Source organism: Lampetra fluviatilis, chromosome 49, assembly GCF_964198595.1.
Source record: "Lampetra fluviatilis chromosome 49, kcLamFluv1.1, whole genome shotgun sequence".
Lineage (NCBI taxonomy): Eukaryota > Metazoa > Chordata > Hyperoartia > Petromyzontiformes > Petromyzontidae > Lampetra > Lampetra fluviatilis.
Window position 1 is genome coordinate 1,290,177 of NC_136323.1, and position 24,650 is coordinate 1,314,826.

Here is a 24,650-nt window from a genome sequence, read left to right on the forward strand (position 1 = left end):
GCCTTGTCATTGCGACGTGCTCAGGCTGGGGCCAGTGCTACGGTTAGTACTTCACTTGGGCTGGTACGCGGGATGAGACTGAGGTGTGCGTAGGGGTTAGGGATGGAGGGACTCACTCTCTTTCCTGGGGGTCCGGATGGCCCCGACTCTCCTGAGGGACCTGGTGGGCCCTGTTGCCGTGGACACAAACACGCAGGTTACGCAGAGCGGGAGGGCGCACAGCGGTTCAGCGCTGCGCACGTAAGCGCGATCGGTTACACAGATTGGCGTACATCTTGAATCGCGGCCGATGAAAAGCCATTCGTTGCAATTATTTTTTATTTTGCAATGGAAAAGTACAAGGAAAAAATAAGAATAGGATTTTCCCTTTCTGGCAAAAAACACCCGAGGTGGTAAAGATGTTCAAACACCAAATAGAAACCGTTTTCAAGGCATCAAGTCTGCATTAACCACACAGAGTACTTGTGGTGAACATGCGAAAAAAAACCGCTCTGATAATATATGACGCATTGCCTTTGAAACTGATTAGTCTACACCAGAGACAGCCGCCTTCTTAAGGGCCTAGTCTCACCACCAGTATCAAAACAGAGGACAACACCAAAAGTCGAACAGTACAAAGGCAATGCACGTATCAAAGCATGAATAGGAAAATGACAAAATATAAGAAAATTATGCAAACCAATTAAATAATAACTGGAAAAAGATACGAATTTAGACAAAACTATGAATACTTAAAAACTCATAATTACAATGACAAATTAATAACGAGGCTATTTCTTTTAGATGATAAAAAAAATGCTTCATAACCTATAATTAATATTTAAGAAGACTTCATAAGTGTTGTTCGAAAGATTTAATTAAATGTTAAGACTTACGGTCTCTCCAGTTTCCCCAGTGTCACCCTTTTCACCTGGTGCTCCGTCAACCCCCTGCGCACATTGAACACAGAGAAGCGTTGTGGGCAAAGAAGTTCAACACGTGCATGCATTGTCATCCTATTCTATGCTCACGCACCACCATCATCATCACGAGCCATGGGCTGACAGCCCAAAGGTGTCCACTGCACATTTCGTCGTTTGTTTCCACTTTCCTCTGTCTTGTCACAATATGCTCAAGAAGTGAAAACATCGTTCTGGCACGAATGTCGTCGTCAAGCCATTCTCTGTGAAGTCTTCCTCTCTTTCCAGTTCCTTCAATTTTCACGAACAACACACTTTACGTTTTACTGTTGATGTCCACCCTACAGACGTGTCCAAATAGCTTCCCTTTCTCATCACAGCCTGCATCATCATCATCAGGTCTTCCTCCATGCGCAACCTTTTTCTTACTTCTACGTGCACGATGCCAGCGGCGATACGTCCAGAGGAGCTCGATGCCATTGTTGAGGTCTCTGCTATTGGCCACGACAAGGCGGGGTTTCTGGAGAGAGAGCTTGCGTAGTTTCGCCGTTCCTCCTTCGTTGAAGGCGCACAGACCACATTGGTTTTTACTCTGTGGTCCATTGCTTGGGTTGCATTGCCACGGCCGCACTCCTGTGGCTTGAAGGAGAGGTGCGTGTATCGGCCTGTCGATGTTCTGATGCGATTGATGGAGGAAGAAGGAATGCCAAAGCAAGGAGGTGTGCGACGTTTGTGTCTCGAACGAGGTGTTTATTCTGGAGAGCCGCATGGTTCGACCCGCTCGCTCGCTCGCAGCGCTCTTGCCGACTTGGGTGAGATTCTAGGATGGTGACAGCAGCGGCACGATCCCAGATAGGGGATCGGGACTTGAGTCGGCGGTGAGGAAACTTAATTAAATTATGTCATTAATTTGGACAAATTGTGTTATTAATTTGAATCCAGATAATTTCATTAATAGTAATATTAACACAAAACAAGTTGCCTGGCTGGGTGGGTGGTGCTGTGGCGACAGTGCTCAACGCACACTGAAAAGGGCAGTGAGTGGGTGGTGATGCGTGACTTATCGTGTTTGTTGTTTGTGTGCTCTTTAAAGAAAGCGCGTGTCACTCACGGAAGGACCGGGTTCACCCGTAAGGCCTGGCTCTCCAGGGAATCCGACTGGACCCTGCAAAAGTGAAAAACAAGACAAACAATCAAAGAGCACATCCCATCATCTCTCCCGAGGTCGATATAAAATACGCACCATTGTGTGGGGAATGTGGAATTCCCACTACTGGCTCAGGGCTGTAAACAGAAAACCACTAAGTAATAAGTAATTGATGAAAACACGAGTAAACGCTTTGAGAAAGCTGGTGGATAATGATGAGCTTGGTGATGCTGCTGCTGCTGGTGGCAATGTTTCCACTGATGATATTGGGAAGGTGGAGATGATACTGATGATGACGATGGCACTGATCATCTTGTTGATGTTACTGCCATTACCATTGATGATGATGACAATGATGGTGCTTACGATATTTGTAGCACTTTGACTGATCATCACGACCACTGCTTGAAGACAAATCAATTGACTGGACAAGGCTGCTGAACGTACGCAAGAGAAGTTACCGCTTAAAGATAATAACGAACGTACGTTTGATGCTCACGATGTTACCGAAGATGATGATGATGATGACGATGACTATGATGACGATGATGATGACGATGACTATGATGACGATGACGATGATGACGATGACTATGATGACGATGATGATGACAATGATGACGATGACTATGATGACGATGATGATGACGATGATGACGATGATGACGATGACTATGATGACGATGACGTGCCCTTATGAGATCCTCACATCGTCCCCCTAACAGCAGACCAATCACTGCTCCGGGTCACTCTTGTAAAACGAGACTCATCCCGGTCTCGCCGGCTCTCACGTTCATACTGAACAACATCAACGTGAAACGTGAAGTTCACCCTCTGTTACGTATGCGCGCACATCGCTCAAGAGCACTCGCCAGATTGCCCTTGGGTCCGTCTTCTCCTGGGGGGCCCTTAGTACCGGGGGGCCCCGATGTTCCAGGGGGGCCTGCCTCGCCCTTGTCTCCTCGCTCCCCACGGAGGCCCTGTGTGTGTCCACAACAAAGGTTTTTTTCTGGGGGGGTTAGATCGCGTGAATATAAGCGTGTCGTGAAGCCACCACCACCCTGCACGGTGCAATTCGTAAGGTCTGTCACGTCACGTGCGCAAAACGTGCCAATTAGATGCTACTTCAGCACACCGGTGTGTTGGAGAGTAACCCACAATCTGTACAATTCGAGTACAACGTTTTGCTGGTGCTTACAACCAGCTTCATCAGGCGATTTGCCAGAATGATGAGGATGCCTCCCTGCTTCCGGTCTTAAATAGAGGGAGATGATGTCATCACTGTGTTCCTATCAGATATGAAGATCAGAGGGGGGAGGGGTTAATGTAATCATTTAAATTACAATAGATTACGGTCATCTGAAAATGTGCAGTACATATTACCGGTTGGAGAATCGAACTCAGGTCGCTGGGTTCGTAGCGCAGCGCTACCCTACCATTTTAGTTTGTTAATTCATTTTTTCTCAGCATTCACATGAAGATGACACACACACACAGAATCTCACTGCCATGTTCTGGCTTTGATCAAAGTTGACAGCGCTGCAAGCTGTGTAGAGTGTACGCGTTCCTGCGATGCAATATCTCGCGAAGTTGTTCATAATGAGCAGTGTTGGCAGGTGTAGCTAGCGACTGAAGGGTATAATTTTTGAATTACGTTAACGTGTGATTACTCACAGTTGATGTGTCTACTTATAGTGGTGAAACGGTAGATTTACTTTTTAACGCTTTACAACTGAGGCTGTAAGCTTTCATGCGTAAGCTCTACCGGTCAGTCCGTCCATTTGTCCATTTGTCTTTCTGTCTGTTGCCATTAGGCACCTACCCTATAGAACAACTGAGCAAATACACCAAAGAACCCGTGCACACACACACGCAGCCCTCGTTACAACACAAAGTCACAACGAAACATTCTGATGCGCCGGGGATGGCGCTACTGCCCGTGCCAGGCAACGTCAAGTTTACGAGTTCGAGTCCTGGTTAGCAGTCGACTCTGGCCATTATCGTCGTCGTCGTCATCGTCGTCGTCCAAACTAATGAATAAGACAAGCGCCGCTCACTTCGTGGGAAGTCAACAGTGGTCGTCCTCTGGATATATACTGGCCCCTACCGTGGCAATAACCTCCAGAAAATTTGTGCACTTCGGTTGGCGGTTGACGTTCGAAGTGGGCTGCGACCCGCAATGGAATGGCGCCGCCTCCGTGTCTACGCAAACGCCGTCGCCGGAGGTCACACGTTTGGCGCAACGGTTCTTCGCTGACCATGGGTGATGAATTAATCAACGAACAACGTGGGAACGTGGAATTTCCACCACTGGCTTTGGGCCGTCAGCGGCGATGAGCGCTGCCCCGTTGTAAATTTATAAAGAGCAATGCTCGCACTTTGACTTGATCTTCACTCTGTCATGGGACCTCCTTTGCCAGTACCAAAATATGAGAATAGGGTTTTCACCTTTTATCTGGCAACAAAACAGTTGCGTTAAGTTGGCGTCCTCTGGTCTAACAACGTTTAAGACGGGCTCAAAAGAAGGCTGTCTCTGGTCTGGACCAATCAGTTGCAGGGACAGTGCATCTATGATCAGAGTATTTTGTGTAAGCGTGGATGCTGGAAACAAGGGCTGTTGAACGGCAACCGGTAACCTGGTGACTGCTTTTCCAAAAATCGGTTCCCTGTTTCTAATAAGGTGGCGAGATGTTAACTACCTCGCCTGGTATACAGGAAGTCATGGCTTCGATCCACAAGTCTGATGCCTGTAGATTTGGAGTTTGTGTGTCTCTCTCCCCGTGGTCACGTGGATTTTTCTACACTTCGTTGAGCTATCAATTGTGGTTTCTGAAAAAGAGCTCTATGGCTCAGTGGACCTTACCTGGTAAAAGATAAAAAACAATTTTTATAGTTTTAGTTTGTAACCGGTAAGCGATTCTGGAACAAAGGTTCCAGTGGAATATTAGTAACGATCGCACTGATTGGCTACGCGCGGATGGGCAAACTGCACTGTGGGCCTCAGTACAATCGCTTTCTTCTCTCAGTTAAAAGGTAAAGGCACAGCTCTAAAATGTCTTTCTTGCTCGCTCACGCCACTGCTGGCAGAAGAGCCTCGACTAGAAGGAGCTCTGGCGTGTATTTGGTCTACTCTTCCAGGGTGATCGGACTTCTTGGAGGAGGTGGGCGTACCCACACTTTGCCCCACGGCACACGACCTGCCGATCGACTCGCTGCGGTGTGCCCCGCTATGCTGCTGCGTGGACAGACGCCGGTTGAAGGGGTTTGCGTATCTTGCCCCGTTGTTTCAACTGCCACGCCGGGAGGTCGAACAGGCGCTGTCCGCCCAGCGTGTCGACCATTGCACCACGGCGGCATCCAACGAAAACGAATCACGACAAAAAATTGAAGAGGGTAAAATTAGAACGAGATTTTTCAATCTCATTCGACTGAGTCATTTCTCAGGGCGACGGGAAGCTCGTTTTACAGCTGCGGAGTATCACTGAAAATGAGTTCTCAAAGACTTTGTGGCTTAGGAAAAGCAGGCCACCAGCCAGGCATGAGTGGCATACGCAGCTGGGGCACAGGTAGTCAGTGACCAGCTCACCAGCAAGGGCGATGCCAAGCTGTGCATTGCTTTGAGAGTAAAGGAAGATAATTTGAGTTTGTCTTTGTGCTGGAAGCACGTCTGGCAGAGAGATATCACTCTTGTTGAAGAGAATAAAGATCCAGGGCGGACCACGACAAGAGAGAATTGCGGCGACGTCACCGTCTCGAGTCGGTGCCCTTAGCCTTGCGACATCCCTCTGCGGCGCAAGTCCAATTGAGGCGTTCAGAGGTCAACGCGTGCGTTTGAGAACCATACGCCAAGAACGTTACAGTTTTAAAGGCCAGCGCTTGCAGTGTTACTATCACTATGCCTGTGAGGGTGCCACGGTGCCGAGATGTTAACTACCTCGCCGAGTATTCAGGAGGTCGTGGGTTCGATCCAGAACCTGACGACTGCTGTATATTTGGAGTGTGAGTGTCTCTCCCTGTGGTCGCGTGGTTGTTTTTTCTCCGGATCCATTGGTGTTTGCCTCCACATTTAGTTCAACATCACGCGTTTAGAGCATTTGGCTGTTATACATTTCCACGTGGTAAGCCACTTTGTTGAGCTATCATTTGTGGCCAGGTCGCTTCTGAAAAAGAGCTGTGTAGCTCCGAGGGCCTTACCTAGTAAAATAAAAATGGTTTAGTTTTAGTTTAAATCAGCCTGAATGCACCTCATCTCGTCACATCTCAGAAGCTAAGCAGATTGGGACGTGGACCGTGCTAGGATGGGTGAAAACCACGCGCACAAACAGGTCACAATAGGCTGCTTCATGGCCATCAGGGGCAGTGCTAAAGAATGCATTGCACTGTACTTCTATGCTCCCATGTCTATGCTACCCACCTTCACCAACCCGCACTGACCAGTGCGGTGAAGTATGGTCAAGATAACCTCCTTGAGGGAGGCCCTCATCCAGCAGCAGTTACTCTAAGCCGGGTAGAGCATGTCCATGGAGTTTCACTGTCACATTTTTTGTTTAAATATTTTTAAAAATATATATTAAAAGATGCAGCCCCGGAATTCCTTGCTCATGCCACTGCTTCATCCAGCAGTGGAGAGACAATGGCTCACGATCGTGTGATCGTGTGCCACACGCCGTATTTAATAATAAAAGTGGCAGTATTTTTCAGGCAGGTGGCACTGGCGATCAGAAGGCTCGATTCAATCATTTGGTGAGCGCCGCTCATCAACCCTGTGAAGTGGGAAATCAACAACGGCGATCCTTTGGCAAGATCATTCCCTAACACGGCAATGTGGAATGTCCTCTTCCACTGGCTCAGGGCTGACATTTGACATGAGCGTGCCACCCAGCCTCCGTTGTGCAAGAGAGATACTTCATCTGGACACCTTGGGGGCCGTCCGTAAATGACGTCACGCGATTTTGGATGATTTTGGACCGCCCCCCTTCGTCACACGGCGTCACAAAAAGTCAGACCCCCCCCCCCAAAAAAAAATGCTTCAAATCGCTTTAAACTATTGTCATTGTAGTGCGTATTTAATGCGGCGCTGCACTCTGATGTTGTAGGAGAAAACATTTATTAAAAAGTCGATTTAATTAAGTCGAACGTGTTGTCTATATTTATTTAAAGTTTCGCATTCTGATGTGACGTCACATTTCTCACCCCCCCCCCCCCATCGTCACACATCGTCACAAGTGTCTGACCCCCCCACCTTGACTTGACACCTCGACTGGCCACAGACTTGATAATATTGGCAGTTTAGAGAGGGAACTTGCGGCTCTTAGTGCATTCTCTCGTCTCGGGTTTATGTAGCACGGCTCTCTGGAGTGTAAATGTGTCCTGTTTTATATTTAATGTTTGAAGTTGCACTTTTCATCACCCTACTTAATGCACCGCAAAGGACATTAAACATTAAAGAGGTCACCAAGCACTCAGCTTTTCAACGCCCCCTCACCCTTAAATTCAAGGTATAATTCCATGCAACGCTATCGGCTCGTTGTGCTATGGAGAAGGACCACTGCCTGAAACATCGGCCGTTATAAACACACGATTGTTTTCTTTTAAGGTCCCAATGCTCTTGCCGAATGTGTTGAGTTTTCTGCGTAAGTTGTGCTCGTGCACCACTGCCAACTCAGCAGCAGTAGAACCGACAAAAAATGTGTTTAATTTGACGGATAATGAGGCGGTGGGCAATGGCAGTACAGCAAGTAGGGATTTGTCCTCTCCCTGTGGCTCCCCGAGGTTTTTCCCCGACCCTTGCTCAAACCTCCACGTTTCTTCCTCGCGTGTTTCCCACCGTGGGCGCGTCTAACATGACGCGTTGCTCGTTGGGCTGGTGGGATTTATTTCCCACACTTTCGTGGAAGTTGTCTAGCGCCTGTGTGGATATTTTAGTGATATCTCACGCACTCGGATGTTTGCCTCCTGGTTTCCACCACCTTTAAACAGCAACACTGCTCACTGACGATTTTACAAAAGCATCCCTGAATGCAGGGCCTTTCTGGAAAAAAAAAATGTTCAGGTATCGAGACTCGGAGGAGCTTTCATGGATAAACACCGTCATGTTCACAATCATGCGGCTGCAATAACAGTGGTTAGAGGACCCAACTCAATTGCAGGGTTTTTTGGAAACCAATCATCATCATCAGTGTCTCTCCATAGTGAATAAAAGCAGTACCATATTGTAGAGAGCGGAGGAACCAAATATTTAGGATCCAACACTGTTCCAGCTGGGAAACATCGACTGGTAGCAAGCTGTGCTGCACACGTGGTTTAGTTTGGGTTTGGTTGTCAAGGTATAGTGTCAGTTTTTCTTTTTTTGAAACCTCAGCTTTCACTTTTGCTAACGCCCGATGACGCTGGGTGTCATCTCCAGCAAAACGTCGGGATGTAAAATCGTAAAAAAAAAATCTTGCCTTTCAACATTCCTCCTCTGGTTTTCTGAAAAACCAAAATAAATAAGCACATTTGCCCACGAGGTGAGAACTTGATTTGATGGTGGAGGGTTACAACAAAAAAATAACATTATACCTACACAATGATCTGGCCCAGAATAAACTAATTAGGTACAATAACATTTGTCATGAAAGCCTACATATAAAATCAACACGTGCTTATTCGAACGGCTAGACACTCTTGCTTCATTATTGTACAATAATGCCATTATTGTCAGGGCATTTAAGAGGAAACTAAATAAATGTCACCCAATTTAGAGCATATAAAAAAACTGCACACGTGAAGAATTAAATTTGCGGGGAAATATCAGTAACATCTGTTGCGCACTTAAAATGCTCGGTTTGTCGCATTCTGCCGTGCTAAGAAAAAAAATGGAGGGTTGCTAAGCGACTAGCCAATTACCCAGAAGTCACTGTCTCATTACCACACCTGGCACCAGGAGGCAAATAACAACGCACTTGCAGCACCCTTAATTCGTCGTGAAAGCTCGAGACAATTGATAGGGCACATTAATTCAAGTTCATATTCCTGGCTTTTATTATCAGATACACCGTCTTTAGCAAAGTGAAATTATTGCTACATAAATTCAAGGTCAGATAACTCTTCAGCCCTTTCGGATCCCATCACTAATTGGAGCGTGTGAAATAGTGGGCCATTATTGCCCGACGTATTGAGAACCCGCAGCAAGATAGATTGTTATTGTACTCTCGTGTGTGTGTGTGGTGTGTGCATTGGGACTCCGGGTGGATTATAATTGTTCATGAGTCACGCGCATTAGCGCCATGGAAATTAGGTGCAAGTTGGGTTCACGCACGGAGACACTGGCGTGCATAAGCACACGCATGACGAATGCCTTTACACACGTGTGCACACGTACACGTGGGCAAGCATGCAACCAAACAAAGTAAAATATCCCCCCACCCCCATATAACCTTCGACAGACCGTTGAGGCAAGTGCTGTTAGCGAGCCCCTATTAAGGCCGGCACGGCACACGTAGGAATGATGTGGCCCCGAGTCCACGCCGAGGCGCACACGGCACCAGGTTACTCGGCTAAGGCTGCGGTCACCCTGAGGATGATCCCGGGTGACCTGTTCAGGGATATTCGTCACCGGTGTTTGGCGATGAGCGGGAATCGCACTGCGCTCGCTACGACGCGACAAGATCGCGCTGGCTCGGCTCGGCTCGCAGCCTCATTACCCATGTGCGTGTTCACGAGCTGCATTTAACAAGGGCCACTTATGGCTGAGCAGCCTCCCAGCCACGAGACTGCGCGTCGATGGCGAGGTGAGCTCGGGGCGGGCAACATCTAACTCGTCCGCACCAGCGGTCGCTACGTGTAGCATGCACAGTTGAAACCCTTTGCTAATTCGACACGCAATGGGGCTCTGGCCTTGCCGAATTAGCCAATATTCCGAATTATTTACAATGGTTACTCCCCAGTGCCTCCTGCACTAGTTAAAAAGAAGATCAAAATTTGTTTTCCAAACTCTTCACGCACCGTATGCATTGACACACACACGCGCCCTGTGTCAATTCGATCCAAACCTTTGGATTTGTCTCGCAGACTCAAGGATTTATACTTCAGTCCCTTTATATTACTTTTTGGTGTAGGTGTAGACGACTTGTCTGAAAGGGTTGGCTTGCACAAAGTATTATAAAAAATAAAACAATAACATTCTCACGACGTTTCGGCCACAACACAAGCAGCCGTCCTCAAGTGAAGAACAGAACTGTCTGAAAGACAGCGTCCTAATGAAGCTTTCTTTCCTAATGAAGCTGTCTATCCGACAGCTCTGTTCTTCACCTGAGGACGGCTTCTTGTGTTGTGGCGGAAACGTCGTGAGAATTTTTTTGTTTCATTTTTATTATTTTATTATTTCCCTTCTAAGTGACTATCATTTGTGGTCAGGTCGCTTCTGAAAAAGAGCTATAGAGCTCAGTGGGCCTCACCAGGTAAAAAAAAATTAGTTTAGTTTTAAGTGTACCTCTTCCAAGACGCCTGGACCACGTGAAGGGTTAGACCAAACACCATGCAGAGTTTGCTTGTGTGGAGACCCCTCTGACAGCAGTGGCGTAATCAAGAAATTGCAGGGCTGCGCCTTCATCTTATTTAATTTACGTTAGACAACTGTAATTGTTTTACGTTATGTACGGTACCGTTTCCAAGGTTTACAATTCACTTTATATACCGTTCATTGAAATACTACTTGTTTGGAAAATCACTCGGACGGACACGCATTTATGAAATAACAATCTTCTTCTTTCGTGTGGCTGCTTATGTAGATGCAAAGCAACGACTACAATTTCACATGCAGGTGGTTAAGCCCAGATAACCGCGTCAGGAGCAGGGGAGTGTGTCATCGCTGTGATGTCTCCCTTTGTGTTTGTGGATCGGGGCATTGCGTCGTTCCACGTTGTACGGTCTGTTCTGGTTGACCACAGTCGCACGCTACTGGAGAGTTTATTTGTATTTTCCATTTGTGCATCAGGTATCCGCATCTGCTGCTGCCATCGGTTCGTGAAGTGAGAGCTGTTTAGGGTTGACCACGAGCGTCGTGGAAGAAATAACGGTGATCTGCTTTGTCTCCACTGCTGGATGAAGGCCTCCCCCACACCCTGTTGGTGACGGGGGTTGTTTGATCACACGCCGCTCAGTGCGGGTTGGTGAAGGGATGGTGGTGCCGAGTAAAAGTAAACAAATATATCACTCCGCGCCACTGACTTGGCCGGCAATAGAACTCCGGTCGTCCGGGGCTGAAAAGTGCGGTGCGCTAATTGCCGCACCACTCAGAGGTGTCACGCGTCCTTACGAAAGCCAAACGTACGCCGCCCGTGAACGGGACGAACGTTTGAGCGTCCTTTACGCTCCGTCAAGTAAATACATTCGGCGAAGAAGGTCCGAGATCAGGTAAAAGCACACGTCACAGATCCCGTGCAATCGGCAATCTTGCTGTCAAAAGTGACGTGTTAATCTCGGCACGTGACTCCGGTCATGTGCCGTTGTAAGGGAAATTATTTCACTTGAAAACAATAGGTCCGTTCCTCAGCCTCTGCTGAGTAGAAACTGGAAAAAAATAATTCTAATACACTGACTTATTTATCTTATTCATGAATGTAAATCCATCCATCGGAATACTTATCAAGTAGGCAAATCCAAATATCATGTTATTGACATACAGAACCTGGCCCCGTGCGTGTGGACGTGGACAGGGTGAGGGAGAGAACGTCATTTGGAGGTTCCACTCTCAGTGGTGGGACCCTCGGATCGTGCAGTGTCCGTGCAAAGGTGCAGGTAAAGGTGCAGGTGAATGTGCAGGTGAAGGTACAGGTGAATGTGCAGGTGCCAAATGGGCGACTCACAGGAGGACCGATGTCTCCTTGGTGTCCTGGGTCTCCGGGCTCCCCGTGCTCCCCCTGTCGACACACACGCACAACGATTAGCACGGTTGGCTACGCACGGTGTGAAAGAAGTTCAACGTGCATACGTACAAGTGCTCGACGCAACACAAAGGAAACACCACGAGAACTCGGCTCGCAAGCCGGGCGTGGTGGTCGGTTGGTGGACGCTTATAATCCAGCAAATCCAGGACGTGTTACAGTAAGTGGGTTCGTGAACCCATCTGTGCTGACCACAGATGGGTTCACGGGGCGCCGCGGTGGCGAGATGTTAACTGCCTCGCCTGGTATACAGGAGGTCGTGGGTTCAATCCAAACCCTGACGCCTGCTGTATATTTGGTGTTTGCGGTGACTCTCTCCCGGTGGTCGAGTGGATTTTTCACCGGGTCCTCCGGTTTTTCCTTCCACATTTAGAACCGATGTCACGTGGTCAGAGCATCTGGCTGCTGTAAATGTCCACGTGCAGATCAGCCACTTTCTTGAGCTGAACATTTGTGGACAGGTCCCTTCTGAATGAGAACGATATAGCTCAGTGGGCCTTACCTGGTAAAACAAAGTAAATAGTAGTAATTCTTATCCCCTTGTATATGTGGGTTTTCTCCAGGTACTCCGATTTCCTTGCTCTTGTGCATTGCTTTAATTTAAAAAACCAGCAAGTTGGCTGAACATTCTCATAAAGGAGCCTGCTGAATAGTTGTTTTCCTTCAGAGAGCAGTGATGCTTTTCTTGGGTAAATTCATTGTTTTATTACGAAGCATTTTTCTGCGTGAGGGCTATCTCTCACCAACGGAGACGATTTACACTGAATGGCACCGCCCACGTCACAATATACGACTGTTTACCCAGGAAAGGGTCGCCGCGGCTCAAGACGACTCTTTTTCAGGAGGGTCATGCTAAGTTTTTGCCGTGCGGGCGACGCTTACCATGTGTTTTACAATTAAGAAATATGCCAGTAAATATTTTTATCCGGTAAATTTGGACCACGACACTGGCAGAAAATGTCCTCCTCTTATCCTAACGGTGTCGCCGGGTCTGCAAAGCGGACAATGCGCGGTATTTTGTGGTTAATACATCCGCAATATTTACCAGGGCGGCCTGCCAAATACGCATTGCGAACCACCGCAACGAGCGGCGAACGCACTACGGCTGGGCCATGTAAAGGGGGGGTCCCACAATGCACTGACTCCATCGTGACAATACACTCCAATTGCAGTGCATAATGTATGTCCGTATGTACGTTCAACTTCTTTCGCACCGTACGGAGCCAACCGTGCTAATTGGAGGTGCGGGGGAAGGACAACAAACTATAGCACACACGCACAAAACCAGTCGAGTAATGCATCTAATAAAAATGTCCTTTGCAATTCAGGGGCGCGAGTCAATCGTTGCGAACGATTCGTTTGATTTCTTGAGGCTAAGTGGTACACACGGTTAGTGAATGGGGTGAGTGGTGAAGTTTGTCGTTTTAAATTCACCTTCTGGCCTTCGGCACCCATCAATCCGAGAGCGCCGCGCGGACCAGGGGGACCCTGTTGAGAAAGAAAATGAGAATGAACATCACGGAGGACAAACTGAGTTACAGGGGCACACAGGCTGGGGTACATAGAGTGGCCGCCACGGTGGCGAGATGTTAACTTACTCGCCTGGTCTACAGGAGGTCGTGGGTTCAGACAAGGCGGCTGAACGTGAATAAAAATTTGCTGTTGAGATAATGATAGAAATGTATTTATGATGCTGATGATGTTGCTGCTGCTGCTGCTGCTGATGACGGTGGCGATGACAATAACGGACAGGGCAATTGCAATTCGCCGCTGTAATCACTTCTAACCGATGATGCAGCCCTTGAGCGAACGAGGCAGCTGAATATAAATCACAACGCTGCTCCCGATGATGACATTGATGAACATAATTACGATGCCGATGTTGTTCCTGACGATTATGGTGGCCATGCCGATGATGGTGGCCATTATGTTACTGATGATGATGATGATCCTGATGATGTTGCTGATGATGATGATGGCTATGATGATGTTGCTAACGACAATGATGATGATGACGATGATGATGCCGGTGGGTGACGGCTCTCTCCGGAGAGGCCGCGTTTTTGACAACGGATGACGCTCACTCACCTCCCCTCCGGAGGAACCGGGAGGCCCTCTCGGCCCTGGTGGCCCAGGCGGTCCCTGCACACGGAGACAAAAATATCGCCGCTTAGGCCGTGCATCGATCGCTTCGCTCGTCCTCTCGCTCGCCCGCGTTCGTTCGTTTTGAATAGAAGCCATTTTCGCTCATGAAGTATGACAGCCCAGAGACAAATATGGGTTCAATTTCAATGTATATTTACACGTGTATCTATTTCCAAAAGTTAGAGCGTGCTGCTTTCGAGAGACGCTGACGTTTTTTGTTCAGAGAACGACCTCGGAAGAAGGCATCGCAGACCGTTTCTCGGGTCCCACTCGATTGCCCCCGTGTCCACATCACAGGCACACCCTGTAATGTGCATCAGTCAATGATGAACGAGATGCGATGGTATTCTCGTGCAGTCTATGGTAACTGGGCCGAGACCCATCACTTTGTTACACTGGAGCGGTGTTTCTCAAACTCGTTTTGGCACGCGGACCAATCGGCCGATGCAAATATTTCTGCTGACCACCACCCAACCCTACCCCTTCTCTCTCTAAATACCACAAATACAACATGATTCACATTACTGGAACATATTTACTTTTTTTAAATGTAGCCGAAAGGTTTTTTGGGGGACGGGATGGGAGGGGGCATTTCGATTTAAGGGTTAGGGTCGTCTAATCTGGGTCATTTATCGAACTTAATTTTATTAATTTAACTATTAACGTCCAAAACACAAGGTACAAACGTTGCCATTCTTGTCGGGATCAACCTGCGTCTGCATCACAGCCCCGGGGAGCACCTGGAGGAGCGTTACGGACAGCCACCGGTGGAACCGGAGGACCACACTCTGAGAACCACCGCTCTAGACAATCCTCGTTTTTTTTTATTTGAAAGTCGCTGACAAAAGTTGCGAATCAGTCGAGAACGTGGGCGCGAGTAGCGCCGCCAGACTCGCTTGCGGCGTGCGAGAGTGGTTTGACAACGATCCAGAAGCGCCGTGGAAGGGTAGCGGGGTGCGAGACGGATACGGTCTATAAAGAGCTTCCGTGTTGATCGCCGTGAGGTGTGGGGAGGCGCGGAGGAGCGCCCCGGTGCCGTGGGGCTGGCGAGGAAACGCGAATCGCGCCGAGAGATGGAGGGAGGCGAGTGGCGCGAAGCGTGATGACACAGGGAGAGACGAGGGCGAGAGACAGAACGGAGAAACGGGAGCGAGAGACACGGAGGGAAGGGAGGCGAGAGAGAGATGGGGCTGGATAATCAATACAATGTTGACAAGCGTTTGGTCGTCCGTTCGCATTGTCGATATTGCACTGAAAAGTCAATAACAAAATCACGAATGTTAAAGCGTAGAAGTCAACGTGGTTTGTTTGACGGTCGTCGCCACGATTGGGGTGGTGACGTGAGTTCGTCCCATGTTGGGGCTCCTCCAGGCTTGCCGCTCACGCGTGCGCGTCATTGCTTCTGTCACGTTGGTGACCTCGGTGGCTCTCGCAAAGGAGATTCTCTTGAGCTTTCACCGCCTGCTTCGAATACATTTGAACACTTGAGAAGGGTTTGGTGAGAATTGTAAAAAAATCCAAAACTTCATATTGGGTTTTTTTGTCGTGCAGTTGTTGGTGGTTGGACAGAGGCCATCAAACTCGCACTACTTATAGATTTGGTTTAACCATGGGCGGTTGGAACCTGGATTATTTAAAATAACCTGAGAAAAATGTCCCCTTTGTTTTATAATTAAACCAACGCTTTGGGGCATTTTCAATCTCTTTTTTTACACAAGCAGCCACATGTTTAATCATGGCTGGCTGCAACCCAGGATCTGAGTGGTGGCGCCAACTCAGTGTATTCATTATGACCATTGCATGGGAGGTAAAACTGATTTTTATTTTCTAAGAGCTGGAGTTGGCTGAAATGTACCCACATTAAGGGCAAACTTAATGATGGCGTCTGCAGCCCATTGGCAACTTTTATTTAAGCAATTCTGAATAAATAAGTTTTCAATCTAGATTTAAAAGTGCATTGCTTTAATCGCTTCCTAATATCGAAAGGAAGAGCGTTCCAGATGGCCGCAGAAGCGCATCTGAAAGGGCGCGATGCAGTGGCCGTCTTTGTTCGATGCCTCGCCAAAAGCCGCTGTGAGGATGACCGGGGTTCACGTGACCATTGGCCCGCTAAACTTGGGAACCCACATTAATCATGGACCCCTTGCCTGGGATTGAATCCAGAATCTCAGCAGTGCTGGCTCAGGGTCTGAATCATGGATGTTGTGAACCTTCTGTGCCATCCAACCCACTGCAATCGTGAGCCATTTCTCACTGCTTTCAAACTACAAGGATTGGTTAAGGATATAAATCACCGCTGAATGTAAAAATTAATGAACGATGCAAATATCGACGTCTGTTTGTTAGTTGCGGATTGTGAAAGACGTGTTTAATTAGTGCTGCTCTTACATCCATTTAGATTGTGGGAAGATTGCAATTGATTGGAATTGATTTCAATCGATATTTATAAATTGCTTTGAGTTCACTTGTTAAGTGTTTTCTGAAGTCCGCTTCATGAAGCATGGGGAATTGTACAGCTAGCGTCCTCCGCCACTTGCGTAAATATCACGAGATGTCTGATGCCGAAAATTGAATTTTTTTTTTAAAATGTGAAAATTAAAAAAATATATATTTTCTTTCATTTAAGCTGGTGAGAACCAATTCACGTTAATAATCTATCTGGCAATAATAAAAATGGACGAAAAAAAAGAATAGGTGAAATTAGCCTGGTGGGAAAATCTGAGATTATTTCGATTGCAATTGTCGCAGTAGATTTTCGTAGAAAATTGCTCACGCTGAAATAAACGTGGGAACAACGTCGCGAGTCTACGCGTGGTGAGGCACCGTTGAGGCAAGGGTTGGTGGATCACCCAGACTTGTTACGACCGACATCTGCTGAGCCGCAAGGTGGCCAGGAGATGCAAGCATCCCACACGCGAATGCACGTGGCAAATAAAATAAGAAGTAGTTTTTTTTTTTTCCACTAAGGTGGTAACAGAGATTCAAAACAAGCTTGTCGCTGTTGCTTGTCGCTTAAGATTAAGTCACAACGTATGTTGGACTTCTTTTGCACCGTACGTAGCCAATCGGAGGTGCGGGGGAAGGACAACAATCAAAACGCACGCGGCAAAAAAACAAAACAACGCCATAGATGCCAACAAATGTCACCGTCGCTTCCTTCGGCTGACATTCAGCAACCAACTTGCGAAGAACTGCCTCTACAGACGCTTCGACAACACCTGTCCAGAGGTCTTCCTCTTGTTACCGGCTTTTAAGTTATTCGTCAAGATAGTTATTTTTTTGTTTATATATATGATGTCTCAGGTAAGGATAATTAATTACTTTCCAGCCGCGAAAGATTTGATTATGACGAGAACAAATCCAACACCTCTGAGAGAAGACGCAGACGAAGATAATGTATCAGTAATGTTGTAACAGAAATGCAGTGCATTGAGGAAGACCAAATATGTAAATTGGCTATATATATTGCCTATATATGTGAATACAAATATTTAGTGAGTTCTCTGATCGGCTAAAATGACAATAATTGGGGGGGGGAGGTTGGGGGGCAGTAGAATTGTGTGCCTTTCACACCAACACTGAACAAATGGGAGTGTTTTACTTCCCCTTTGACCGTCGCCTACCGTGCCAATCGTAGCCTAAATACTCTACGGGCTGTCATCAACTAGACTCAGACGATGACAAAGACGGTGACCAAAAGTATAAACGCTCACCAGTTGAACACTGCCTGTGTGACAGTTTACAAATCACTCAAGGAACTGCTCTCAAAGCCTCAAAAAAACACCACCAACATCGGCTTCTGGTCTTCTCTTCCCCTTGGTCGGTGGCCTCTGGGCTCCACTGCAGTGCCAGTCTCTGTGGCATCTGCCCTTCTCGACCATGCGCACGCGTCTCAAGCTTCTGCTCGGTTCCAGAGCTCCGCTCCGAGGTCACGGATGTGTTTCCGAAACGGCCGTGATCGCAATGAGCAGATGCTGGCGACTCGAATGCGGTCCCACTCCCCCTCGTTCTAATTCCAATATTGAATTAGCTCGTCTCTCGAAATTTACCCAAAATGCAGTGCAGATGAACGCTGACGTTGCAAATTTATTTTACCCGGCGTGATTCTTCAAATCGGTGATGCATAAACGGGCGACATCAGAAGGCATCGCGATATGGCATGAATAATTTATTTGCTGGTTAATTCTTTTTTTTTTATGCCTTTCCAATTACGTTCTGTGTTTCGGCGATTATTAGTACACGTCACACGGATTCAATAGGTGGCAGAAAGCAATACATCCTTACCAATGTTCCCACGTCTCCCGTCTCCCCCTTCTCGCCAGGAGATCCAGGAAGACCCTGCACAAGGAAAATGAAACACGTACGCAAACAAAATGCCATGTCAAGCATACACGCATATAGAAACACAAAGATTCCGCAAATAGCCTACACGGGTATGGGGCGGTGTGGTCAGAACCACGGCTGCCCACCTTTGTCTCTCTAGCGCCGACGTTTACACAGCGCACCGGTAAAGGATTTAAAGCAGAGTTTGCCTCGGGGAGGCCCAGTGCCAGTTCAGATATCGCTCGCCACTGATGTCAGCCGTGGCCAGGAATCAAACTCAGGCCGCTGGGTTCAGAGTGCAAAGATCTAACCAGAGCAACTGCGATTTAAAATTATACACACACACGCGTGGATTCATGTACACACACGTACAGACTGCACCAACACATGTATGCATACAAAGACACCCCTGCCGACTGTCTCTGTCCTTTCAAATACACGAAACGACAAAAGATCCCCGTATGAGCCCTTAACGAGCTGTTGGGGCAAGTGCTGTTAGCGAGCACCTATTTAGGCTGGGACAGCAGGCGAGATGTTGAGTGGACAACCCTACACCTGGCCGCCTTTGTCTCCCCAATGCTGATGTTTACACAACCACACCAGGCGCTTCGTTAAGGTTGAATCGACCTAGGGGAGACTCGGGACGGGTTCAGATGCTCGCCACTGATGTTGGCCACGAGCGGGAATTCAAAATTGTCGTGCAAGTGCGCTAACCACTTGCACCACCACTCCCTGAATACACACACACGCACGTTCCTGCACGCACACACACACACACACAATTTGGCACACATTTACACACACACCCAGGAGGAGGAGGGAAATAAGAATGCAATTAAGGAAATCTTTAGAGGGAATTAGTGAAATTGAGATTAACCTCTCCATCAATTCTCATTTGTGTTTTTGTCATAGATCCAAGTTGGACACTCGGTATTTTCCCGGAGTGGCTCTGAGCACGCGCACTCGTGGACACTTCCGAGCCCAGCAGCTTACGGATGGAGCCATCCGTGCAGTGCATTACCGTGCAGACAACGCATCCATAGTGCGCCGTGTAGCAGCCGCGCCATCCATCGTGCGGGTATTAAGACGATATATTTCAGGCGGCGTGAATAGTGCCGTTGTTAGCATGACACATGTCCTCTGGCTGCAATTAAACGTGAAGCAACGCCACCTGGCAGGCTCTCCCCAACCGAGCGATCCCTTCTCCGTTTTAAATTGCTCAATTTTATCTCCGGGACAATGAATGAAATGCAACGTGGCTTTGTAAACGCGCAGCCGTATCTCCGAGATGGGAACAAGCAAATCTGTGAAGCTGGGGAGGGATGAGGTGGTGGTGGTGGTGGGGGCTTTTTTATTTTTTCCCAGCGAGGGTAAATAGGGTCGTGGGCAGAGCAGTGCAGCCGAGAACGGATACCGCACGGAGAGACCACCGCTGCCGGAGAGGAGAGGCCCGGCTCCACGTTGACCGTTCCCCTATCCCCCAACTTTACCCCCACTGTCATGTCCGCCGTCGCCTCGTCCCCCCTAGATGGACAATCCGCTCCGATCGCTCGCACGGCGGTGTGGCGTCGTCGTCTTTAGAGAAGGGCCCACGCTAGCGGATGTCACAGAGCTGATTCGGAGATCCCTTCCGATTGACCCCCTGGCCCACAGTAATGGGGGCGTCGCATATTTCCACCCGCCCTGCTACAGGGAGTAATGTTTGATGCATTCCTAATTTTAAATCTGGAATGTAGTCAAATTAAGTGCGGAACCAAATTTGATGTGATTGTTGTTGTTGTTGTTGTCGTGCAGCCGTTGTTGACCGGGATGAGATCATCAACTCCACTGTACTTGGAACGTGGTTTCAGCACAGGCAGGCCGGCTGGCTGGATTTGAACCCAGGATCTCAGCGGAATGAGACTCCGGTCGGCAAACTCACTACCTTTCATAGATGCCGCATGCTTTAACCATTGCAGTGTCCGGTGTGCAAAGTCACACGTTCTACGTTTGTTGTATGTTAGTTATGTTTGTTGTATGTTAGTTATGTTTGTTGTATGTTAGTTATGTTTGTTGTATGTTAGTTATGTTTGTTGTATGTTAGTTATGCAAAACATAATCTGTGATTTCTTGCCAAATGAGCATTGCGGCAGTGCTCATCTCCCGTTTGCAGGCCTAATCCAGGAGTGGAAATTCCACATTACTGTGACAGGGGCAAGTCCATTAAGAGGACAACCACAAAGTGGCACTCATTGCATTTGCCCCTGGGGACGATGATGGGCTGAGTCAAACCCCAACCAGGATCTGAACTCTCAACCTCCCAGTTTTGAGCCGCTTGCTCTGCCGCTTACAGAACCGCACTCAGCACTGCCGACGGAACCCCTCAAACAGTACACCTACCATTATTTTCAAATGGCTATAGGCTTTTGACCAAAACATATCAATCATTAAAATAATTTTAAACTATTCATTAAAAAAGCACATATGATCAAAGACAACATTAAATAAGAAATATATATATGTATAAAATGTATAACCCCTTAAATTAACTGACCCATTTCAATGGTGAGCTAAGGCATCTATACATCTACCCTGACACACTATTACGTTGTATGCTCAGTGGTGCATACAATACCACACCACGTAGATTTATAGCCTCTCAAACGCAACTGCACCTATGGATGCCACAGAGAACGGTGGTGGGACATGGGCGTCCTGGGGAATGGAGGCGCGTCTATGTAATTATTTTTTATATAGAGAAAAGAGGTAACCAGTTATAGAAAGAAGGAGAGAGGAAATATTTATGCCGGCATTGTGCGTTGAACTCATTTCTCAGCGCACGTAGCCAACCGTGCTAATCGGAGGTGCGGAGAAAGGACAGCAAACCGAACACAAAAATCAATGCTGAATAAATTAGTTTCCCAATCTCGATGATTTAAAAGTGCACGGCTCCAGTAGCTTCCTAATATCGTAAGGAAGAGTGATCCTGACGGCCGGACAGCACGGATAGCTGAAGGGAGTTCCGGGGCCATGTGGACAGCAGAGGAGAAAAAGCGACCTCTCACCGTGAAACAGATCAAGCCGGGTCAATTGCATTTCTTCAAACGTTATGTTGAAAGACATTTCTAAAAGGTAAGGAATTTTAAAAGAATGTGTGACGTGCGTTCACGGGCATGAGCGCAATTATCATCGCAGTGATTGGTTTACGAGGTGCTCGAAATGACAAGGAGAAATTATGCGCACGTTTGCCTGTAGCAGAGATTAGGAAGCAGGGCAAAATAAATGTATAAAATTAGATATAAACAAATGACAGTTATCGGTCTGGACGTGACTGTTGCTAATGATTCATAATCTGCAATATTTAGCGGCTGGGAGTTCTTGAGTGGCTCAGCGGTAGAGCAAGCAGCTTGCGATCGCAAGGGCACGAGCTCACATCCTGGCTGGTGGGGTCGACTCAGTCCACCATCACTTTCGACAAAATAATTTTATATTCTTGGTTCTTTCGGTAAAGTCACGTAGAATGGAAGTAATAAAATTATAAAAATAAAGCGTGTTTATTTTATTATTTTATTACTTATATGCTTTATTTTTATTATTTTATTATTTCCCTTCTACGTGACTTTACCGAAAGAACCAATAATATGAATCCCTGCAGTCACGAAAGCTTTAAATCGAAAAATAATTTTAGCTTGTGAGGAAGTCAAGGGCGGTTGCGCTTTGGATAGATTTGGCCCCTGCCATGGGAATGTGGACTTTCCCCCATTGGCTTAGTGCTGTAAACGCGAGATGTGCACCACCTGAATGCTCAATGTTCATATGAGCTGTCAATCACTTTACATTTTTCTCTCGAATTCCATAAAGTGGGGAGTAAGAGTGACGGTCATCACGGTGATGTCACCGGTGATGTCACCGGTGATGCCACCGTGATGACCGTCAGCGTGATGCCATCACCATGTCACCACGTGTGGTCACACACACACATGCACACCGTGGCTGCAGCACAAGAGGCAACGAGTGGCGAGATTGGCGGTTACCAGGATGACGACGACTCACCTGCAGGCCGATGGGGCCCGGCGGCCCTGGGAAGCCCCTCGGACCCTCATCTCCCTTCTGGCCGAAGGGGCCCTGGGCTCCACGTGCGCCGGGTTCACCGTCCGCGCCCTACAGAGACACGGAGGCAGAGTGAGGCCAGAGGGCCCAACAACAACAACAACAACCGCCATTCACCACTAAGTGGCGGTGACGTCACCACGGCGCTTGTGACAGGCTATGTGCACGTTGAGGCCAGGTGAAGTGTCGAACGCCCGCTGGCAGGTCACGGGGCAGACCCAGGTGGTATGGGTCGATTGAGTCAGATGACTGGCCGATGCACCACCTGTGCCCCCTACTGTGCCAGAGGACCCGCACGCATACACGCACACATGCACACACGCGCATCGCTCCTCACAGACTATCATTCATTGTTATTATTGTTGCTGTTACGCTCGTTTACCCGGGAAAGATTCAACAAGTCGCATGACTTTATGGGGAGGTTCCGGAAATTTTTTTGCATTGGCAGTGCGATGTTTTCCAAGTGTAGACCTCATTGAGTCATTTGCTGGGTTTTAGTTGGTTTCCCACAGCAGTGGAACGTTGGGGTCAAAACCAGGTAACCTCGCCCACGTGTGTACGTTTAACTACGGGAGAAAAACCGGAGAACCCCGGAGAAAACCCGTGCCGAACATGGCGATAACATACAAATTGCACACAGAGAGGCACCCTTGACAAACCACACCAGATGCTCGTTTAAGGATCTGCAAACACAGCTCGTTCGATTCCTGGCCACGGCTGACATCGGTGGCGAACGAAATCTGAACCGGTCCTGGCTCCCCCCCTACCCCTCCCCCTTCTTCACCAACTCGCACTGACCAGCATGGTGAAGTATGCTATTTATTTACAAACCGATTTCACTTGGAAAATCCACTGAGCATCCCATTTGCAAGAGCGCCGCAGGGTGACAACAGACACGCACATAGCGGCCACGTGATAACACGTGTACAAACACTTAGAAGCTTACACACGTGTACTAGTATGGCCGAACAGCCTCCATAGCTGACACGGCAAGGGGAGCACGTGACGCAGCAGTCGAGGGACAGGGCTGGCTGTAAATGAATTCATTAAACATGGACCGAGCCCCCGGACTGCTGCTGATATGCCTTTGGGACTGGCGATGTGTACAGCTGGGTGATTGGGTTCATAGCGCGCGGTGTACGAACCAATGCACCACCCACTGCACTCCACCAATACCAATACCCCACACACACACAGATGCGAAGACTGCGATACAATCTGTGCGTTATCTTCTTGGTTCTTTCGGTATAGTCAGAGTCTGAATGACTCTGAATGACTCTGTCTTCTCGACAGACCTGTTCTTCACCTGAGGATGGCTGCTTGCGTTGTGGCCGAAACGTCGTGAGAATTATTTTATGTTTCATTTTTATTATTTTATTATTTCCATTTTACGTGACTTTACCGAAAAAACCAAGAAGATGAATCCCTGCAGTCACGAAAGCTTTAAATCGAAATCTGTGCATTAGTCATGCCCCAGCGTATGCACTCGACGGTCAGATACAAATCCTGGCTCTAAATGCTATCGAGCAAGATTTTTTTTGCAGGATCGGACAAGTAAACCTGCACAATACTTCAATATGTATATTTAATGGCACGTTCGAATTATTTATTCATCAGTCATATTCAAGACGTCCCCATGAAAAATGTATTCACCGTTGACATTTTGCAACACTTCTTGACCTAATTTTTTTTTATTTCCTTCCCTTTGTAACTCACTGAAAAATGCCTTCACGTTGTCACGTCCCAATTCATGGAATTATTATGAAGAAAAAAAAAATCAACACAAGGAAGGCCGCCTTGATTACAAAAAAAAATAGGACTATAACGATGAGCAAAACAACGTCAGATCTTTCTTTTTTAAAACAACAAGAGGCGATAGAAAGTTTCCTTCCCAGAACTACTTTCGGGGATGGCTTCCGGAAAATGACGCCACAGGAACTACTTATGAGTTACTTCCACCACCGGGCCCTCTCACCCACCCTCTAGAGGGCACTCGTTTATTCTCTGTAACCACGTGGCATTTACCTGACACACTATATTTATACGTTTCGACCCTCAAGAGTCGGGACGCACGACATTGTGTGATATACAGTACTTACAAGATATATTGTTTATATTTAA

At 47.6% G+C, this 24,650-nt stretch overlaps 1 protein-coding gene across 2 annotated transcripts in view; it reads right to left on the reverse strand.

The window, feature by feature from the left end:
- The window catches only part of LOC144948416 (uncharacterized), a 266,228-nt gene that overhangs the window by 33,902 nt on the left and 207,676 nt on the right, over positions 1 to 24,650 (reverse strand). For both annotated transcript variants that reach the window (XM_078877862.1, XM_078877863.1), the window contains exons 47-55: positions 22,473 to 22,580; positions 18,402 to 18,455; positions 14,061 to 14,114; positions 13,407 to 13,460; positions 11,895 to 11,948; positions 2,919 to 3,026; positions 2,011 to 2,064; positions 876 to 929; positions 117 to 170 (exon numbers count right to left, since the gene is read on the reverse strand). In XM_078877862.1, coding sequence (XP_078733988.1) covers positions 117 to 170; positions 876 to 929; positions 2,011 to 2,064; positions 2,919 to 3,026; positions 11,895 to 11,948; positions 13,407 to 13,460; positions 14,061 to 14,114; positions 18,402 to 18,455; positions 22,473 to 22,580 — 594 coding nt within the window. The remainder of the gene's footprint in view (positions 1 to 116; positions 171 to 875; positions 930 to 2,010; positions 2,065 to 2,918; positions 3,027 to 11,894; positions 11,949 to 13,406; positions 13,461 to 14,060; positions 14,115 to 18,401; positions 18,456 to 22,472; positions 22,581 to 24,650) is intronic.